The following is a 15,737-nucleotide window of genomic DNA, read 5'->3' on the forward strand; positions in this document are numbered from 1 at the left end:
ATCACGTTAGAGGAACCTCGGGGGCGCTGAGTGAAGCAGCAGTTAAATCATCGGCAATCTTTAGATCAAGCCATTCTTGTCATTGCGAAAGTAAATCTTCCTAAATGGCTTTCATCTTCTTCTTGCATTTCGTGATTTAATTTTTAGATGCGAAGTATCTTATGGCGGAGTTCAATCCGGTGGTGGTGGTGGTGGTGTGCGGCGGTGTACTGCGCATGCGCATATCCTCTCCACACACCTCCTCTCCACTCCCCCCTCACCATTCCTCCTGTACTCTTCCCCTCTCCCCTCCCCCTTTCCTCTGTTCCTCCGAAACGCGGGCTAGACATGCCGAAATTCTCTCCTGCGCAACGCCGCGATGAGCACCAGCGCACGCACGTCCCCTCCCCCCTCTCTCCTTTCCTACGCTGCCCCCCTCTCGCACGCCTGTCGACCGCGTTCCCCGCTCCCCATGTGAGAATTAACGGCCAGGCTAGGGGGAAGACAAGACGCGCGTAGCGCTCCTCTTCGCGTTCCACGACGCGAGGTCGGTAGCATGCCCAACGAACGCCAACGGAACGCGATCGTGCAAGTGCTCCGGCTTCACATCGCCTCATGGTCCCCTTTAGCGGAAAATGGTGTAATTTTTTTTTCTTCTTTCACCATTACGTATACTTGACGTGCGTCTGCGAGCAATAAACAGCTGAGAGTTTCCGCACATGCTTGTCCCGCGTCGCCCTGTCGTCATTTGTGCCAGAAGTATCCGCCTCGTGCGCTGCTGCTTTGAGTTGTACTGGTGGCGCCACCAACGGCGAACGGTGGCGAAAGGTGGGTACGCGCAGCTCATAGAAGCCGTGGGCTATAGTGCCTAGAACGTGGGCAAAGCGCCCGTTACTCGCCGTTTTTCTATTCATTTTTCATTCTGGTTTGTACTGCGACGCTGCTCCACTAGACAACCATGCCGTTTGTTACGTCGATTGTTGTATATTATTTGTTTTAAAATTACAGGCCCGTTTTTTTATGCGTGCGCGCGATGCACTGCGTACGTTTCTTACGTGCACGTGCCCAAGTTGTTTGCGTGATCTGTTAACACAGAAGAAATAAAAACTGTTGCAGTACAAAACAGCATTCTTGTTTTATTGAACACCCCAAACAGTACAACAACGACTATTACGGCTGTACGCCTGCTTAAGAAACGCACAAAAGACACGCGTTTTTATCTTCGCCCAACATTCGTAGCACTCAACTAGGCCAAGAAAACCAAACTCTAACCTGTTGAACGTTTTAACAGCCGTTACACAGCTGCATAATATTGTGTGAAAGTACTTTAGCAAATGACCAACAAACATTCACACAGAGTCTTTTTTTTGTTCACAGACCGTGTTAACATATCAGAAAGTTCTAACTGCATTGCAATCACATATTTCAGAATATCTAATCACTTTCACCATTGAAGCCACAATCCTCTAACACATGCGCTTTAAATTGAGCAGGACATTATTCAGACTGATATAGGAAATGCGCACGCGTGGCATTACTCGAATTTATATAGAAAATGCGCACGCGTGTAATGTATCTCGTATGCTAGATTCTCCTTTGGTACGTGCAGCTCAACATAAAATGCGATTCTAGAAGTAATGTTCGTGGAGTAGCGAGCATATAGAAGGGCAACTACTTACAGCTTCACTTACCTTTGCAAAAACGGTGTTCCAATTGCAATTCAATATTAACCGACGCAACAACGATAACAACACACTTGTTGCACACAGGCGTACCAGGTTGACGCGCGAGAGGCCAAGCGTGGTATTTTAAGTGTAGCACAATCGTGCGCATACAGTACGCTAGAATATTCTGGCACAATGTCGTCAAGCTTGCAGTCACTTCAGCAGTTCCCACGATGTAGCATTAGTTGACGTCCTCGCGTCATCAAACTGCTGCGACGCCGAGAACTACACACACAGCTGACTTGGAAAAACGCGGTCTTGCAGGAAGCCATCTTGTCCAGCAACCAACGGACAAAAGTACACAACTGAGGCGTCTGAAACATTGCCGTTGATGAGATGGCAGCTGAACGAAATCAGGGTTCATCGTCCGACGTGTGGCCACCGCCTTACACAATATTAACGTTGCAACGTCCAAGGAAGACGCGACGAAAGCGACGAGCCCAGCTGGCCTTGTCGGGTGCGCTGTCGACTACACAGTGCACAGCGCGCGCTCTCACGGCCACCGAAAGAAATAAAAGAAAGTGGAGAGCGGAGTTAGCTTCGAGCATGGCCAGTCGGTGGAAGAAAGAGGACGCGTTGCGTCGTCGGTGTGGCGTATTGTCGAGAGATGGCGCTAGTTTGTTTTTGCGCAACGGAATCGCAAACTTCATTCAAAATGCATGGGATCCTAAGGGGGGTTTGGAGAGGGTACAACCGCCTGAGCCGAGCGGTGGCGCCACCATACCGATGCACGAGGCGGATAGCACAGAAAACCTCAACACTGAATAGATCTTCAACCAAAGTCTATTCTAGCTATCAAGGCAGTTGTGAAGCTTGGCGCGGGAAAGCTAAAAATTGATATATGAATAATAGTATCGGTAGAAACGCTCTACCAGAACCTTCCTTTGTCGCTAATGGAACCAAATTCTCAAGATTGCGCTTGTATCAGCCGTTGCTCTATGAATCATTAATACTCGTATGTGATGTGGCGTTTTCACATGGTGCCTGTGCAATCGGTGTATCTTTCTTTTCAAGGCAAGATACTTCAAAGGCTACTTCTCCTACAACAAGATTTCAGCTCTTCGCATTGGAATTTGCTTTTTGGACGACTGCAACCAACAAGACCTACAAGTTTTAGTAAATTTAGGTATGTCGGCTGAAAAGTGTTGGCTTCGACAACTTGAAATATGAGAACGGTAGTCTGTGTACTGTTCGCATATGCAGAGTGTCTCCCTTATTATGCACGAAGTGACTGTTCTACGTGAACTTGCCGGTTATTTATCAAATTTTGTTAGTTTCCTGCGTTTGACTTAAACAGATCAATACTTGACATGCTTCGCTTTAGAAATCCTAATACGTAGTTCTTTAGCATTGTGAAAGGAACACGAATGGATGTGTATATCGGAACCTAACATGCATTTAACATGTGAAGAACGTCAATGAACTATGCGCTGTTATATGTTATTTTGTGTGTTTAATTTCATTTCTACTCATTTATTTATTCTAGCCTCATGATTTATTCGGGTATCTATTGTATGTTGTAGAGAGAGTAGTCTAAGTACTCTTTACCTCAATCTATCTACGGCAATGCATGTATAACATAGGAAAGCAGAAATAGTATTTGTGTCTGCGGCATATTGTGTTTTTGCTGCCACCATTTCCAATTCCCAATAAATGAAAGAGTAAACAAATGAGTGCGCCTGGTGGCGCGGCAAAATAGCGCGATTCGTTCAGCCACTTCAGAAAATACCTAATTTAAGACGTCTCCTTTCCACCCCGATGGCTTTTTCTTGCGCTCCAATCTGAATAAGAGCGCCCTTCTTTGATACTTTTACACGTGAGCTTTGGCCGTGCCCTCTCTTGTCCATAATTTTGTATAACCTTAACAATCTTGGTACTTCCTCTTTCTTTGTGCCGAATGCACCTTCAAGTTCACGGAAAAAGCAAAACACAAGCCTTGTGGCAAAGGTCTGTGTTGATGAACTTGAGGTCGATGCCAAACACGGCGGCTGAATTTTGATCGGAGTGGAACGCAAAAGCGCCTATGCGTAGTTAGAGATACGTGCACGATAAAAAAACCTAAAGTGGTCAAAATTATTGCAGAGTGTTTCTTACGGTTTGTTTAATGGTCAGTTCGCGGTTTTGGAACGCATGTCTGAAATTTAACTTTTGCTTTCTGCAGAAGCGTCACAATATTTCCCGCGTTAAATGTTGGAAGGTGTAGTGTATATACCGGACTGACTAGTGTTCGCGTACCATATAGTTGGTATACGTCCGGTAGTAGTTATATCGGTTTCCGCATATTTATGCTACGATCCTCTTAGCATATGTTTTCAACGAACAGGCCTGCCTCGTAATACTTCTACAGACGAATCAAATAACTTTCGCGCTCATTATTTGTTAAAGCACAAGAAAACCAAGAGTTCAAAGTAAGGATGCTATCTTGCTTCTTTGTTCTTTCAGTAAATTCTACACTTGTTCGAATTGAAGTTTCAAACTGCGTCACGGCAGAACCTGAATCATGGAGTGCAGCCCAAAAAGGAATTGCGTAAGTCTCTTTGTCATTTCCGTGGCACGTTGCATTGCAAACTGAACGAATGTGCCTGGTAGAGACGTGTCGCATATTTTATGTCGATCAACAACGTGCACTGGTAGAGTTACGTAATTTTAGTTTGTACGTAGACAGCTTACCATTTAAGTTTTTACGCGCTACCGAAGAACTACACGTGACGGTTAACTCTGGTAGCGACACCTCATGATGCAGAACCTAACCAGAGACACACAAGGTTAATATCGCATTGACTTACACACTTTACTTAACTGCTGTTGTAAAGCATTGTCAGTTATACCATCATTAACTCACAATACTTTCATTATTTTGCTTTGGCCAGAACACTGACGCGATTGAAATCTTTTTGTTTAAGATATAAAATATTTTTTTTCGCTGGTTTTATCTGATTTAAGAACGCAAACTGCGTAGGGAATAGGACCAACAAATGAGGTGGATTATCTGATGCGGACAATATTCCTAAAAAAAATTCGATCGCTAGTAAGATATATAGTTAATAATCTTCCATTTGTTCATTTTACGGAACGTTTGCCATCGTGATATTGAATTAAAGCGAGCAGTATTTGATATCATGTCTGCTTAGCAGATAACTTAAAAGGGCCCTGCAACACTTTTCCAAGTAATCATCGAATGGCTTCATTAAAATAGCTTATTGCTTCATGAATCAACTGTCGCAAACATTTTCAGAATCTGTCATGTACGAGCAGAGTTACAGGGATTTGTCGTACGCTTCAAGCGCTTTTTCTCAGCATAAGAGTTGATATCTGAGCCAGTTGGTGCACGTTACTTGGAGAAAAGCCAGCAAAAGCACGGGACACGAGAAGGAAGGCAGACGCATGCAACGCTGGCAACACTGTGGCTTTATTGAAGGGACGCATCCAACCAGGAAACCTCATAACGCATGTGCAATACAACATTTTCTCCTACCGTTCGTCAGCGCGCTTCACGACCTCGAGCACTTTCTTTTTTTAAATGCGAATACATTTCTTAATCGAGCTATGTCAGGCGTCGTGCGGCGTCCGCGATCTCTCCGCTCCCGCCCCCCTCTCTCATAACAACAGCTGCGAGCGCGCTCGCTCCTCCTCGCCCCTAGCAACCGGAGCAGGTGGTGAAACGCCAAATGCATTCGCATTTCCTCACGATTCCCTTCGGGGAGGTGGAGTGAATTTTCTTGGACCGCGTGGCTTACTTTTCAGCGTGATCGCGAGCGAGCGCGCGGACACGTGGCGGCATCCCGCGGCGGCCGCGGTAACTATGCAGCACACGATGCTCAAATCAGCTAATGGCCGTTGACTTTGGGTCTGTGGTGCGGTCATTTGAGTTTATGGCATCATTTGTCGAGAGAAAAGGGAACGATTTCAAGCTGACTATGATATTTAATTGTAAATTCCAGGCGACGTGCTGCGCTATAATGTTTGGCTTGCGTGTTCTCAGGATCATCGACTACCGATCGGCAGCGTTTTCTGACCATACTGAAAAGGTATTGCAGGGTGCCCCTTTAAAAGATACACCCCTTATGAAATATTCGTCACGAAGCCTTTCTGCTAAACGCATCATTCTGAAAATCGATGATTTTCACGATGATGCGTTTACTAACCCTTTGAAAATAACTTTTTCAAAAGGCTTCCTTTATCACTTCACAATAACCTTAAGTAAATACAAATGTGCATACATACATATGCAGCTTTTCTGAACGGATATGTCGAAAGTTAACAAGCGTTCGGAGTTCTAAGAGTCTACAAACGTTCCGCTTGAGTTTCGCAATATCAGCATGTCCCTCAAAGTGAATGAGTAAAAGCACTCTTAGTGAATCCTGTATTTTTTCATTAACTTCCTTGACATTGCGATTAATAGGGCAGGTGATTTCAACATTTTCAGGTAATCCAGCGAAGCATGCCGTGTTGTGTTATCGGTTCGCAACTTAAAAAATAATGTAGTATACGTTACGCACCTTCACCAGACTATCAAAAGAAAGCTTTTCGCCTATATTTTTGCATTCCTATTCAATACTTGCTTATTCTCAAACACCTTCACGCTATGCTGTATTTTCAGAAGGGAAATGTGGGCGAGTTGGCACGGAATTGAAGGTAAACATTAGACAGAAGTCTGTCTGGTTGGGTAAGTAAACTGAGATAACTAATATTTATTCTCCAACCAAAGTTACGAAAACATGTAAAAACCCGACGTTTCGGAACCAGCTCGGTTCCTTCCTCAGGGGGGACTGCGGCGGCTTGGCAGCGGCCTCTTTAAGGCACTCTCGCGGCGGTTAACGATCCCACGCATTACCGCGGAGCGCAACCCATGCGCATACACCGGGGGGAGAGTTCCGAGGGAACGGTTGATATTTTGAGTGGTCCTCTGTATGTGCCACGATTCCAGTAGTAAGCTCCTCCTCCACTTGGTTTCACTTTCGAGGATGGCGGTTCCGTTGAAGTCTATTCTGTAGTCAAACGTCTCCGCGTGCTCGGCGACGGCGCTGCGTTCTTTGTTGAGTTTACGGACGTCGTTGACGTGTTGCCTAATTCGTTCGGGGAAGTTTTTGGTCTGGCCGATGTATGACGAGGGGCAGTCGGTGCACGGTATTTTGTAAACGACGCCGGGCGCCCTGTCCTTTGTTGGACGGTCTTTGGTTGGAGAATAAATATTAGTTATCTCAGTTTACTTACCCAACCAGACAGACTTCTGTCTAATGTTTACCTTCAATTCAATCAGCCAAGACTTCGGCCGCGATACCATGCAGCTAGTCGAGCGCTACATACGCATCAAGGAGAGAATATCAGTCTTCAAAACTCATCTGGACTTCAATCGCACCTGCAAAGATAGGAAAGTCGTCCCTCAAAGCCTACGCCTGAAACGCCCTGTCTCGACCCCCGAAGGTATGGAAATCGTCATGAGAGCAGAACAACGGCTGGTCAACGCCCGCCTGCACGAAATCAACGCCTCTCTACGGAAAAAGGAATTGGACCTGTTCTTCGCCAAGCGTAAACTTCAGCACCGCATCCCTGGATTGATGCCTCCGGTCGACGCATTCGCGGACTCCGTGGCGGCGTCGTCTGCAGACAGGCATCGGACCACGCAGGATAGGAAACTTTCTCACCTGTTGGACCGGGGTTCGCCCCAAGGCAACCCAAGTCCCAGGTTTGTCACCAATCTGTCATCCCACCCACTCACTAATCGGGAAACTTCTGTTCTGGCAAAGGGACACGGGTATAACGTGTCAACGACGCCCCGTTTATCGAAAGTCGTCGCAGCTGCAGAGGAAGCCGTCCAGAGTGTGAGGCCAAGCGCCAGAGAAGAAATTAGGCTAAATTCAATTGGAATCCTTTCGAAATTGCCGTCACAAGGGAAAAAGAACTTGACCGCAGAAGAGAGCAAAGCCCTTCGGGAACTCCGACAAGATCAGAGCATTGTCATCCTCCCCGCCGACAAGGGCAACTCAACGGTGCTGTTGGACAGCCGGGACTATGACCGGAAATTTCGGCCCTTTTAGAGGCTGACGCATATACGCAGCTAAAAAAGGATCCGACGAAGCAAACTCAGACTCAGCTAAACAAGCTACTCCGAAATTCTCAAGCACCACCCACAATAAAGCACTCTACCTAAGTCTAATCTGCCGCAACGGCTCCGCACCGGGTTTCTACGGACTATCCAAAATTCACAAGCCTGGCGCCCCCCTCCGACCGATCGTCGACTTCACTTTATCTCCATGCCGAGCCCTTTCAAGCTTCCTGCACCGAATCATCGCCCCTCTCACCCGGAAGACGCCAACTCATGTCCGCGACTCCAGCCACTTCGTGCAGCTAGCATCAGAGGTGAGCATCGACGATGTCGAGAGCCTGGTCTCGTTCGACGTCGTATCTTTGTTCACCAAAGTGCCGGTACCCTTATCTGTATCCTGTGCCCGTGCTGCTCTTGAGGGTGACGATAGCTTGAGTCAAAGGACCCCGCTCACTATTGACGAACTCTGCCGCCTACTGGAATTCTGCCTGTCCAGCACGTATTTTTCCTAAAAAGGAACGATTTTCAGGCAAAACAGTGGAACCGCAATGGGAGCCTCCATCTCTGTCACAATGGCAAACCTGACCATGGAACATATAGAAAGGGAAGCACTTGGCTCCTTCTCGCCGCGACCCAAGATCTTTCTTCGCTACGTGGACGATTGCTTTTGTGTCGGGAAGACATCTGAAATTGAAAACTTCAGACTGCACCTAAATTCCGTTCAGCCAGCCATACAGTTCACGGTCGAGTGTGAACGCGACCGCACCCTCCCCTTTCTCGATGTCCAGGTGGCAAGAATGGGCAGTGACTAGGAGTTCTCCGTTTATAGGAAGCCGACGCACACCGGCCGATACCTTCAATACGATTCGTCCCATCCCTCCACCCACAAGGCCTCCGTTGTGTCCACATTACTACAGAGAACCAAAAAGATATGTTCCACTGACACGGAACGCCGGAAAGAAGAGGCCCGCGTAATTGCGGACCTCAGAAAAAACGGTTATCTCAGAAATTTCATTCGATCCGTCGCCCGCCGCGCAGAGCAAAAGAGGTTACGCGCCTCCCAGCCAGCATTGACGAACAGCTCTCCAAAACGCGTGTCGGTCCCATACGTCCAGGGAGCCAGCGAGGCGTTGGCCCGGATTTTTAGAAAAGAAGGTGTGCACATCGCGCACGTGCCTTCATGCACGCTGGGCCGCTTCCTTCCCCGCCCGAAAGACCGTCCAACAAAGGACAGGGCGCCCGGCGTCGTTTACAAAATACCGTGCGCCGACTGCCCCTCGTCATACATCGGCGAGACCAAAAGCTTCCCCGAACGAATTAGGCAATACGTCAACGACGTCCGTAAACTCAACAAAGAACGCAGCGCCGTCGTCGAGCACGCGGAGACGTTTGACCACAGAATAGACTTCAACGGAACCGCCATCCTCGAAAGTGAAACCAAGTGGAGGAGGAGGTTACTACTGGAATCGTGGCACATACAGCGGACCACTCAAAATATCAACCGTTCCCTCGGAACTCTCCCCCCGGTGTATGCGCATGGGCTGCGCTCCGCGGTAATGCGTGGGATCGTTAACCGCCGCGAGAGTGCCTTAAAGAGGCCACTGCCAAGCCGCCGCAGTCCCCCCTGAGGAAGGAACCGAGCTGGTTCCGAAACGTCGGGTTTTTACGTGTTTTCGTAACTTTGGTTGGAGAATAAATATTAGTTATCTGAGTTGGCACGGAAGCATTGCGAATCAGGGCGAGGACTGAAGGGGCAAAAGTAAGGCTCAAATGTAAAGACACAAGAAGACAAGACAAGACGTCATGTCCAACAAGGCGAAATGCGTGTAACCTGAATTGTATTCCACATACAGAAAGGCCCTAAAGACATTGCAAGTGGCAAATACCACTACAACTGAGGTGTACCTCGCTTTCTGTTCCAGGATATTTTTATGTTTCCTTGCTGTCATAATCACATCGGCTACCGTCTTCGACATGCTTGTACAAGCCAGACGAAAGCGTGATGGAAAAGAAGGTACGTAGATAACGTTTCTATCCTCCGCGTACAAGGTGTATTTACTTGATTTCGCGTGCCAGGAAAGCGGTTTGGATTGTGTTTTCAACCGGGTCGCCATGGTCAGCCTCGGTTGGCCTCCCGGCTGACCCTGGCGACCGCACACACACACACACGCCGCGTTGCACGCGCTTTGCATGGGTCACTTCCGACGTTAAATAGTCTACACGCATCAGTCCACTTTTTTTTCTTTTTCTTTTTTTTTGACATGATGTAAGGAGATGTTGGCGCACACATAAGGCGCCGGCTACTCAGCTCTTAGAGGTGTCTAACATAGAGCACTTAGGGCCCAAATTTCTAAGCATAACCTTACGAACCTTTCTCTATACTACCCTTGCTTGCTTTTGCTCGGAACCGCAGCGTGTGACATGTAGGAAGAAAAAGAAAAGGAGACCGAAAAACTAATAAAATAAAAGTAAACTGAAGGAAGGATCTTTTCGCACTGATAGTTTCCAGAACGCACTATGGCGACAGCGATGGCGATGCTGAAAAACTGTCTGGTGCGCTCCTATAAATTCTTGCGCCATAAAGTGCTCTGCCAATATAACCTCATTGCTTTTCCGCGTACGCTAAAAATACCAATTTTTTTTATTTATCCAGTGCGCCATTGGGCAACGGCCAAACCGTATTCTAGACACTCACCTTGAACTTTCCCTTTTCCCCTGCGGACCCCGTTCTGGACCGCTGACGTACGGGCTAGGTTGGAGTGAAGCCTGACTGACCTGACGACTACTACCAGTGGGCAGCAGAGTGCAAACTTCAAAGTCACTGCGTCAATTCTTGCATGATGCACACCCGCCGCAGTGGTGTAGCGGTTATGGGGCTCGACTGCTGACTTGCAGGTTGCAGGACCGAACCCCGGCCGCGGCGACCGCACTTCGATGGAGCCAAATTGCCAGAGGCCCGTGTGCTTAGATTTAGGTGCACGTTAATGAACACCAGATGGTCGAAATTTCCAGAGCCTTCCACTGCGGCGTCTTTCATAATCATGTCGTGGTTTTGGGACGTGAAACCCCAACAATTATTTCTATTGCATGGTGCGAAGTTGAAGGCTTTTATGTGAGTTCAGTTTATCCTTCATATACCTTGCGGCAAATCATGCCAAGTTTCGAAATATGGAAAGAAATCACCGTACGCGTACAATGCTGCAGCGTCATAGCTTGTACTTAGAAGCATTCCCACTTACCTCCCAGGTTCTCTCATAACAGCTGTGAAGGCATTCTCGCTGGTGACGAACACGCGGATGCTGCTTAGGACGGCCAAGAGGTCAGACGGGGACCACTATGCTCTTCAGTTTCTGCATGGCCTGCGGTTCTTTAGCCTCGTGCACATTGTGCTCGGTCACTGCTACGAGACTATAACGGACACCACAGGTCAGCACCGTTTCGCGTGTTTTCTTGCACCGCTTCATAATTACTTTATCAATCTTGTGAGGTTTCTCCTACTTCTAAATAAGTTTGGCTTGTATGTCCCAGTAAAAAAAAACATATGAAAGGGGATACCGTCCCGAACACAGCGTTGAAAGAGTACCTGAGTAAAGATGTGTGTTGTTGGTCCTCTGCCACCCTCAAACATGTACACGCGCCTCTCTCTCTCTCTCTCTCTCTATATATATATATATATATATATATAAATATATATATATATATATATATATATATATATATATATATATATATATATATATATATATATATATATATATATATATATATATATATATATATAGGTCGACAAACGTGCGAAACACAAGTTTTACTAACGTTTCGGCATGAGGGCCTGCCTACGTCAGAGTGCACCATTCACTCTGACGAAGGCAGGCCCTCATGGCGACAGGTTAGCGAAATGTGTGGTTCGCTTATTGGTCGACCTCTGTTTCTACCGTATATATATATATATATATATATATATATATATATATATATATATATATATATATATATATATATATATATATATATATATATATATATTTCAGGGAGCAAGCTTCACAAATTTTCTAAAAGAAGGTGTTGCTCATCGCAGATCCCTTTGCTCAAAATCTATATATTGTCCTACTTCACTTGATGTTTCTCTATTTCCATGCAGTCTAAACAAGTACAAAAGGCTGCCTTTGTTATGCGTTCATTCAATTTAGACTAAGCAGGCGTGGTATCTTTGTGCGTATTGGCCCACTACTCGCCTTTCGCCGGTTCATCGGGAGTCTCGCTCTGTAGGTTTATTATATTTTGTCGCTAGATAATTTCACATGAACACTTTAGGCAGCTCTGTCGGCGCACAGAACCTTTGCTTGTGCACTTCTATGCTGCCGAGGTAGCTTATCGAAACTTACGGGCCCTCAGAAGTGGGCTGAAAACACTGGCGCCATCACGGTTGATTGCGTTCTCTACATGGTCGTGTTCGCGTGATGCTTAAGCATACTTACTATGCAAATGATTAATGTGCGTAAGGCCATATTTGGTGATATTCTATAACTATCTGAAGGATATCACACCTTTGAAGCAACAAGGGAGAGAAGGCAAAATAAGGAAGGAGTCCAAGGAAAGATGGAAGCTAGAAGCGATGAAGTATCCTTGAATACGTGGTGTTGGTGGGGCCAACGTTTGGACAAGCGGTCCTATCTTCTTCAGTGCAGTAACTGCCTATACTTTAGCGTAATGCCTCCCTCCCCATTGTACCCTTCCAACGCGAACACCCCCCCCCCTCGTTTTGCGTTCCTCTTTTCATTATTTTAGTTCTCATTTTCGTCTTATCATGTTTTTTTGTGTTCTTCTTGTTGTTGTTGTTGTTCTTGTTGTTGTTGTTCTTCTTCTTCTTGTTTTTGTTGTTGTTGTTCTTCTTCTTCTTCTTCTTCTTCTTCTTCTTCTTCTTCTTCTTCTTCTTCTTCTTGTTTTTGCTGTTGTTGTTGTTCTTCTTGTTGTTGTTGTTCTTGTTCTTGTTCTTCTTGTTCTTGTTCTTCTTGTTCTTCTTCTTGTTCTTGTTCTTCTTCTTGTTCTTCTTGTTCTTGTTCTTCTTCTTCTTGTTCTTGTTCTTCTTCTTGGTCTTCTTCTTGTTCTTGTTGTTGTTGTTGTTGTTCTTCTTCTTGTTCTTGTTCTTGTTCTTCTTCTTCTTCTTCTTCTTCTTGTTCTTCTTCATGTTCTTCTTGTTCTTGTTCTTCTTATTGTTCTTCTCCTTCTTGTTCTTGTTCTTGTTCTTCTTCTTGTTCTTCTTCTTGCTCTTCTTCTTGTTCTTGTTCTTGTTCTTCCTCTTTTTCTTCTGCTTTCGTTCCCTCTCATTTTCTTTGTCACTGGTGTGCTTCAAGAATGGAAGTTAATTGGTTTTTGAGTGTGTGCTTTTTAGGGTCATATTGTTTAACTGCTCGGGTTGATTTTTCAGGTACCCTAATGAATATACTTATCCTTTCTGACCGCTGGTTAAGCATGCTCATAGCAGCTGCATTCAACAGTGTGGAGACGTTCTTCTTCCTGAGGTAAGTTATGACACTAGACAAAAATTGTTTTGAATACGTGAAATGTCTTTAGACTGTCTCCGTCACAGCATACAGTTGAAATAGCGTAACGTTACTATTGGTCTTACCCTAGCAATAGTTACCCAGTGTACAAATAAACACACAAATCCTCACTTACTACGCACTGTGTGCTTGGGATTTTAAAGTACTTCGAGGACCTTTATAGCGAAGGCGAGCTGGTCATTGGGGTTTTAGTCTGACCTGGCTCGAAGAGTAGATACAGCAATGCTCAGCAGCTTCCATATCGTATTCGCGTTGCTTCATTCTTTTGTGGGGCTATTAATTTACGTTCCTTACCGCTGTGGTCGCGTTGGTTGTTTCTTTCTTAATACATTAAAGCAATATATGCCAGACGTAATGGGCCAAGAATTAAGCTTTAACCTTTGCCGCCTGGGCTCGGGTTGCGCAATGGATGCGAGCTCTGTTATCCCGCCGCCTAAATTAAGTGCCGTTTTGTCAGTGCGTTATTCAAATCGTCAATCAAATCAAATTTATTTCAACATACATACAACATATGTTGAGGACCATGAACTAAAAACCAGCAAGGCTTGACATGGTCCACGACCCCATGTTTGAGGCAGCATGATCGAAGTATACTGCGCGGGGGACAATACGGACAACAAGAACACGGGGACAAGCGCAGTATACTTCGATCATGAATCACCAACTGGCCCAATCTTCCACTTTGAGGCAGCAACAAAAGACGAGATGAGGACAACAATTTAAGACTATAAAATAGAAATAATGAGATGTTCACGCTCAGAACTGTGAAAATACATGATGATACAAGCTTATAAATACTACTGGCCATCGATACACTACGAAAAGCTCAAAAGCAAACAGAAAAAAAAAGTTGCACCACATACACAAGTTTTGTGGGACGCAATGCGCGAAACATTTCGTGCCACAGCATATACAAAACTTGATACGCATAGTACAAAGAGAAAAAGAAAACAGAACTTTTATGCAACAAATAGGCACTAGCCCATAAGCGCTTGCAGTTACATACATGTTTATTCTCTCACGTAACATGAAGCGTTATATGATGTTTTTTGTATTTAAGTGATAGGGTAGTCTAAAACGTATATCTGATACGTATAATTCGTTCTAGACCTCGGTATTTCCCCTATTTCAGAGCTCCTTGTATTGGTCGTTTCATGTTTCGGCATTAAATTAGAAATACGTTTTAGGGTGTCGTTTTTTTTCCTTTTATACTGGTCTTAACACTTGTTATTAATATATTTTCGTAAATGTTGGGCATTGGCAAATTCAGTTTTTATCAGGATTTCATTTGTTACAAGGGCAGCCCCATATTTTTCATAGTGCTGTGAGATACCGGTGGCCGTGCTTGATAGGATGCTTTCTGTTCGGTTTCATTAATTAAATATTACTTAATAACAATTTTGTTTTCTCATTTTTTTACTGATACAATCAAAAACTGGAATTGGTTGTTTGATGCTGTTGTTCCAATGAAAAAAAAATAATATTGCCAATTTTGTACTGCTCTTGAATACGCAACTTGAAAATGTTATATTCTCAGTTTTGTTATCAGCGTTTCTCATACTTGACGGACCATCATGTGTTAGTGAAGCATACTGTGTATGAGTGTTTTTGAATATTATCCTACCTACAAGCACACCGAGAATACACAACTTGATTAATAAGTTCTCATAGTCTCCCACAACTACTGATTGAATCCGCCTCCAAGCGCTCGATCTACGAAGGGTAAAACAAGTAGAAATAGAAAAAAATTTATCTTCAGGGGTCAATGGCGAAAGCGAATGAAATGAGAGCCTGTATTTGTGAGGTTGCAACTTGCTTTTACACTCTTATTTCCTTCTATGCATCACGTTGATTTGATGATTTCTGAAAACTCCGGTGCGGTGGCGCCTGAGCCCACGACGAAGGGCGGAAAAGTTGGAAAACGAGGTAGATCATTGTACATGTGGCCACATAGCTTAATAGAATTAGAAGCCAGAAAGAGGTCGACGAGGCAACTACACGTATGATGATTAAACAACAGGGGCAACATTGGGGACCTAAAGCAGAGAACTTGCATTTGGTGAAAAGGCAAACCTCACCATTTGCCTGGGGTGCAAAGCAGAAGGTGGAACAGTGCCCAAACTTTTTAAATATGGAAGATCGTTTTTAACTAATTCGACTGGCGGCACCTGTACGCCTGTCATTTTCCTCGTCATTTGCAGTTGCAATGACGGTGCAAATAAAACTTCACAAGAATTGGTCATTTCACTTTATCTTAACGGAGGCCGATATCACGGGCGAGTGTTGTTGCGCACCGACTCATCACGCGTGTACTCGAAGCCAAATATTCACGCAGCGTACAGTTCCATTCCACCTTTACCGCAGCCTGTCGGACCTGATGCGCGATAAGGTTGCCACCCTTGCCATTTTTCTTTGTTTTGTTCT

General features: G+C 45.2%; 1 protein-coding gene across 1 annotated transcript in view; it reads left to right on the top strand.

Annotated features, from left to right (window-relative positions):
- Positions 1–15,737, top strand: part of LOC119386997 (nose resistant to fluoxetine protein 6) — a 93,451-nt gene that overhangs the window by 39,434 nt on the left and 38,280 nt on the right. Inside the window, exons 4-5 of the mRNA XM_037654302.2 lie at positions 10,996–11,175; positions 13,178–13,271. Of these exons, the coding sequence (XP_037510230.2) occupies positions 10,996–11,175; positions 13,178–13,271 (274 nt within the window). The remainder of the gene's footprint in view (positions 1–10,995; positions 11,176–13,177; positions 13,272–15,737) is intronic.

Source organism: Rhipicephalus sanguineus, chromosome 1, assembly GCF_013339695.2.
Source record: "Rhipicephalus sanguineus isolate Rsan-2018 chromosome 1, BIME_Rsan_1.4, whole genome shotgun sequence".
Classification (NCBI taxonomy): domain Eukaryota; kingdom Metazoa; phylum Arthropoda; class Arachnida; order Ixodida; family Ixodidae; genus Rhipicephalus; species Rhipicephalus sanguineus.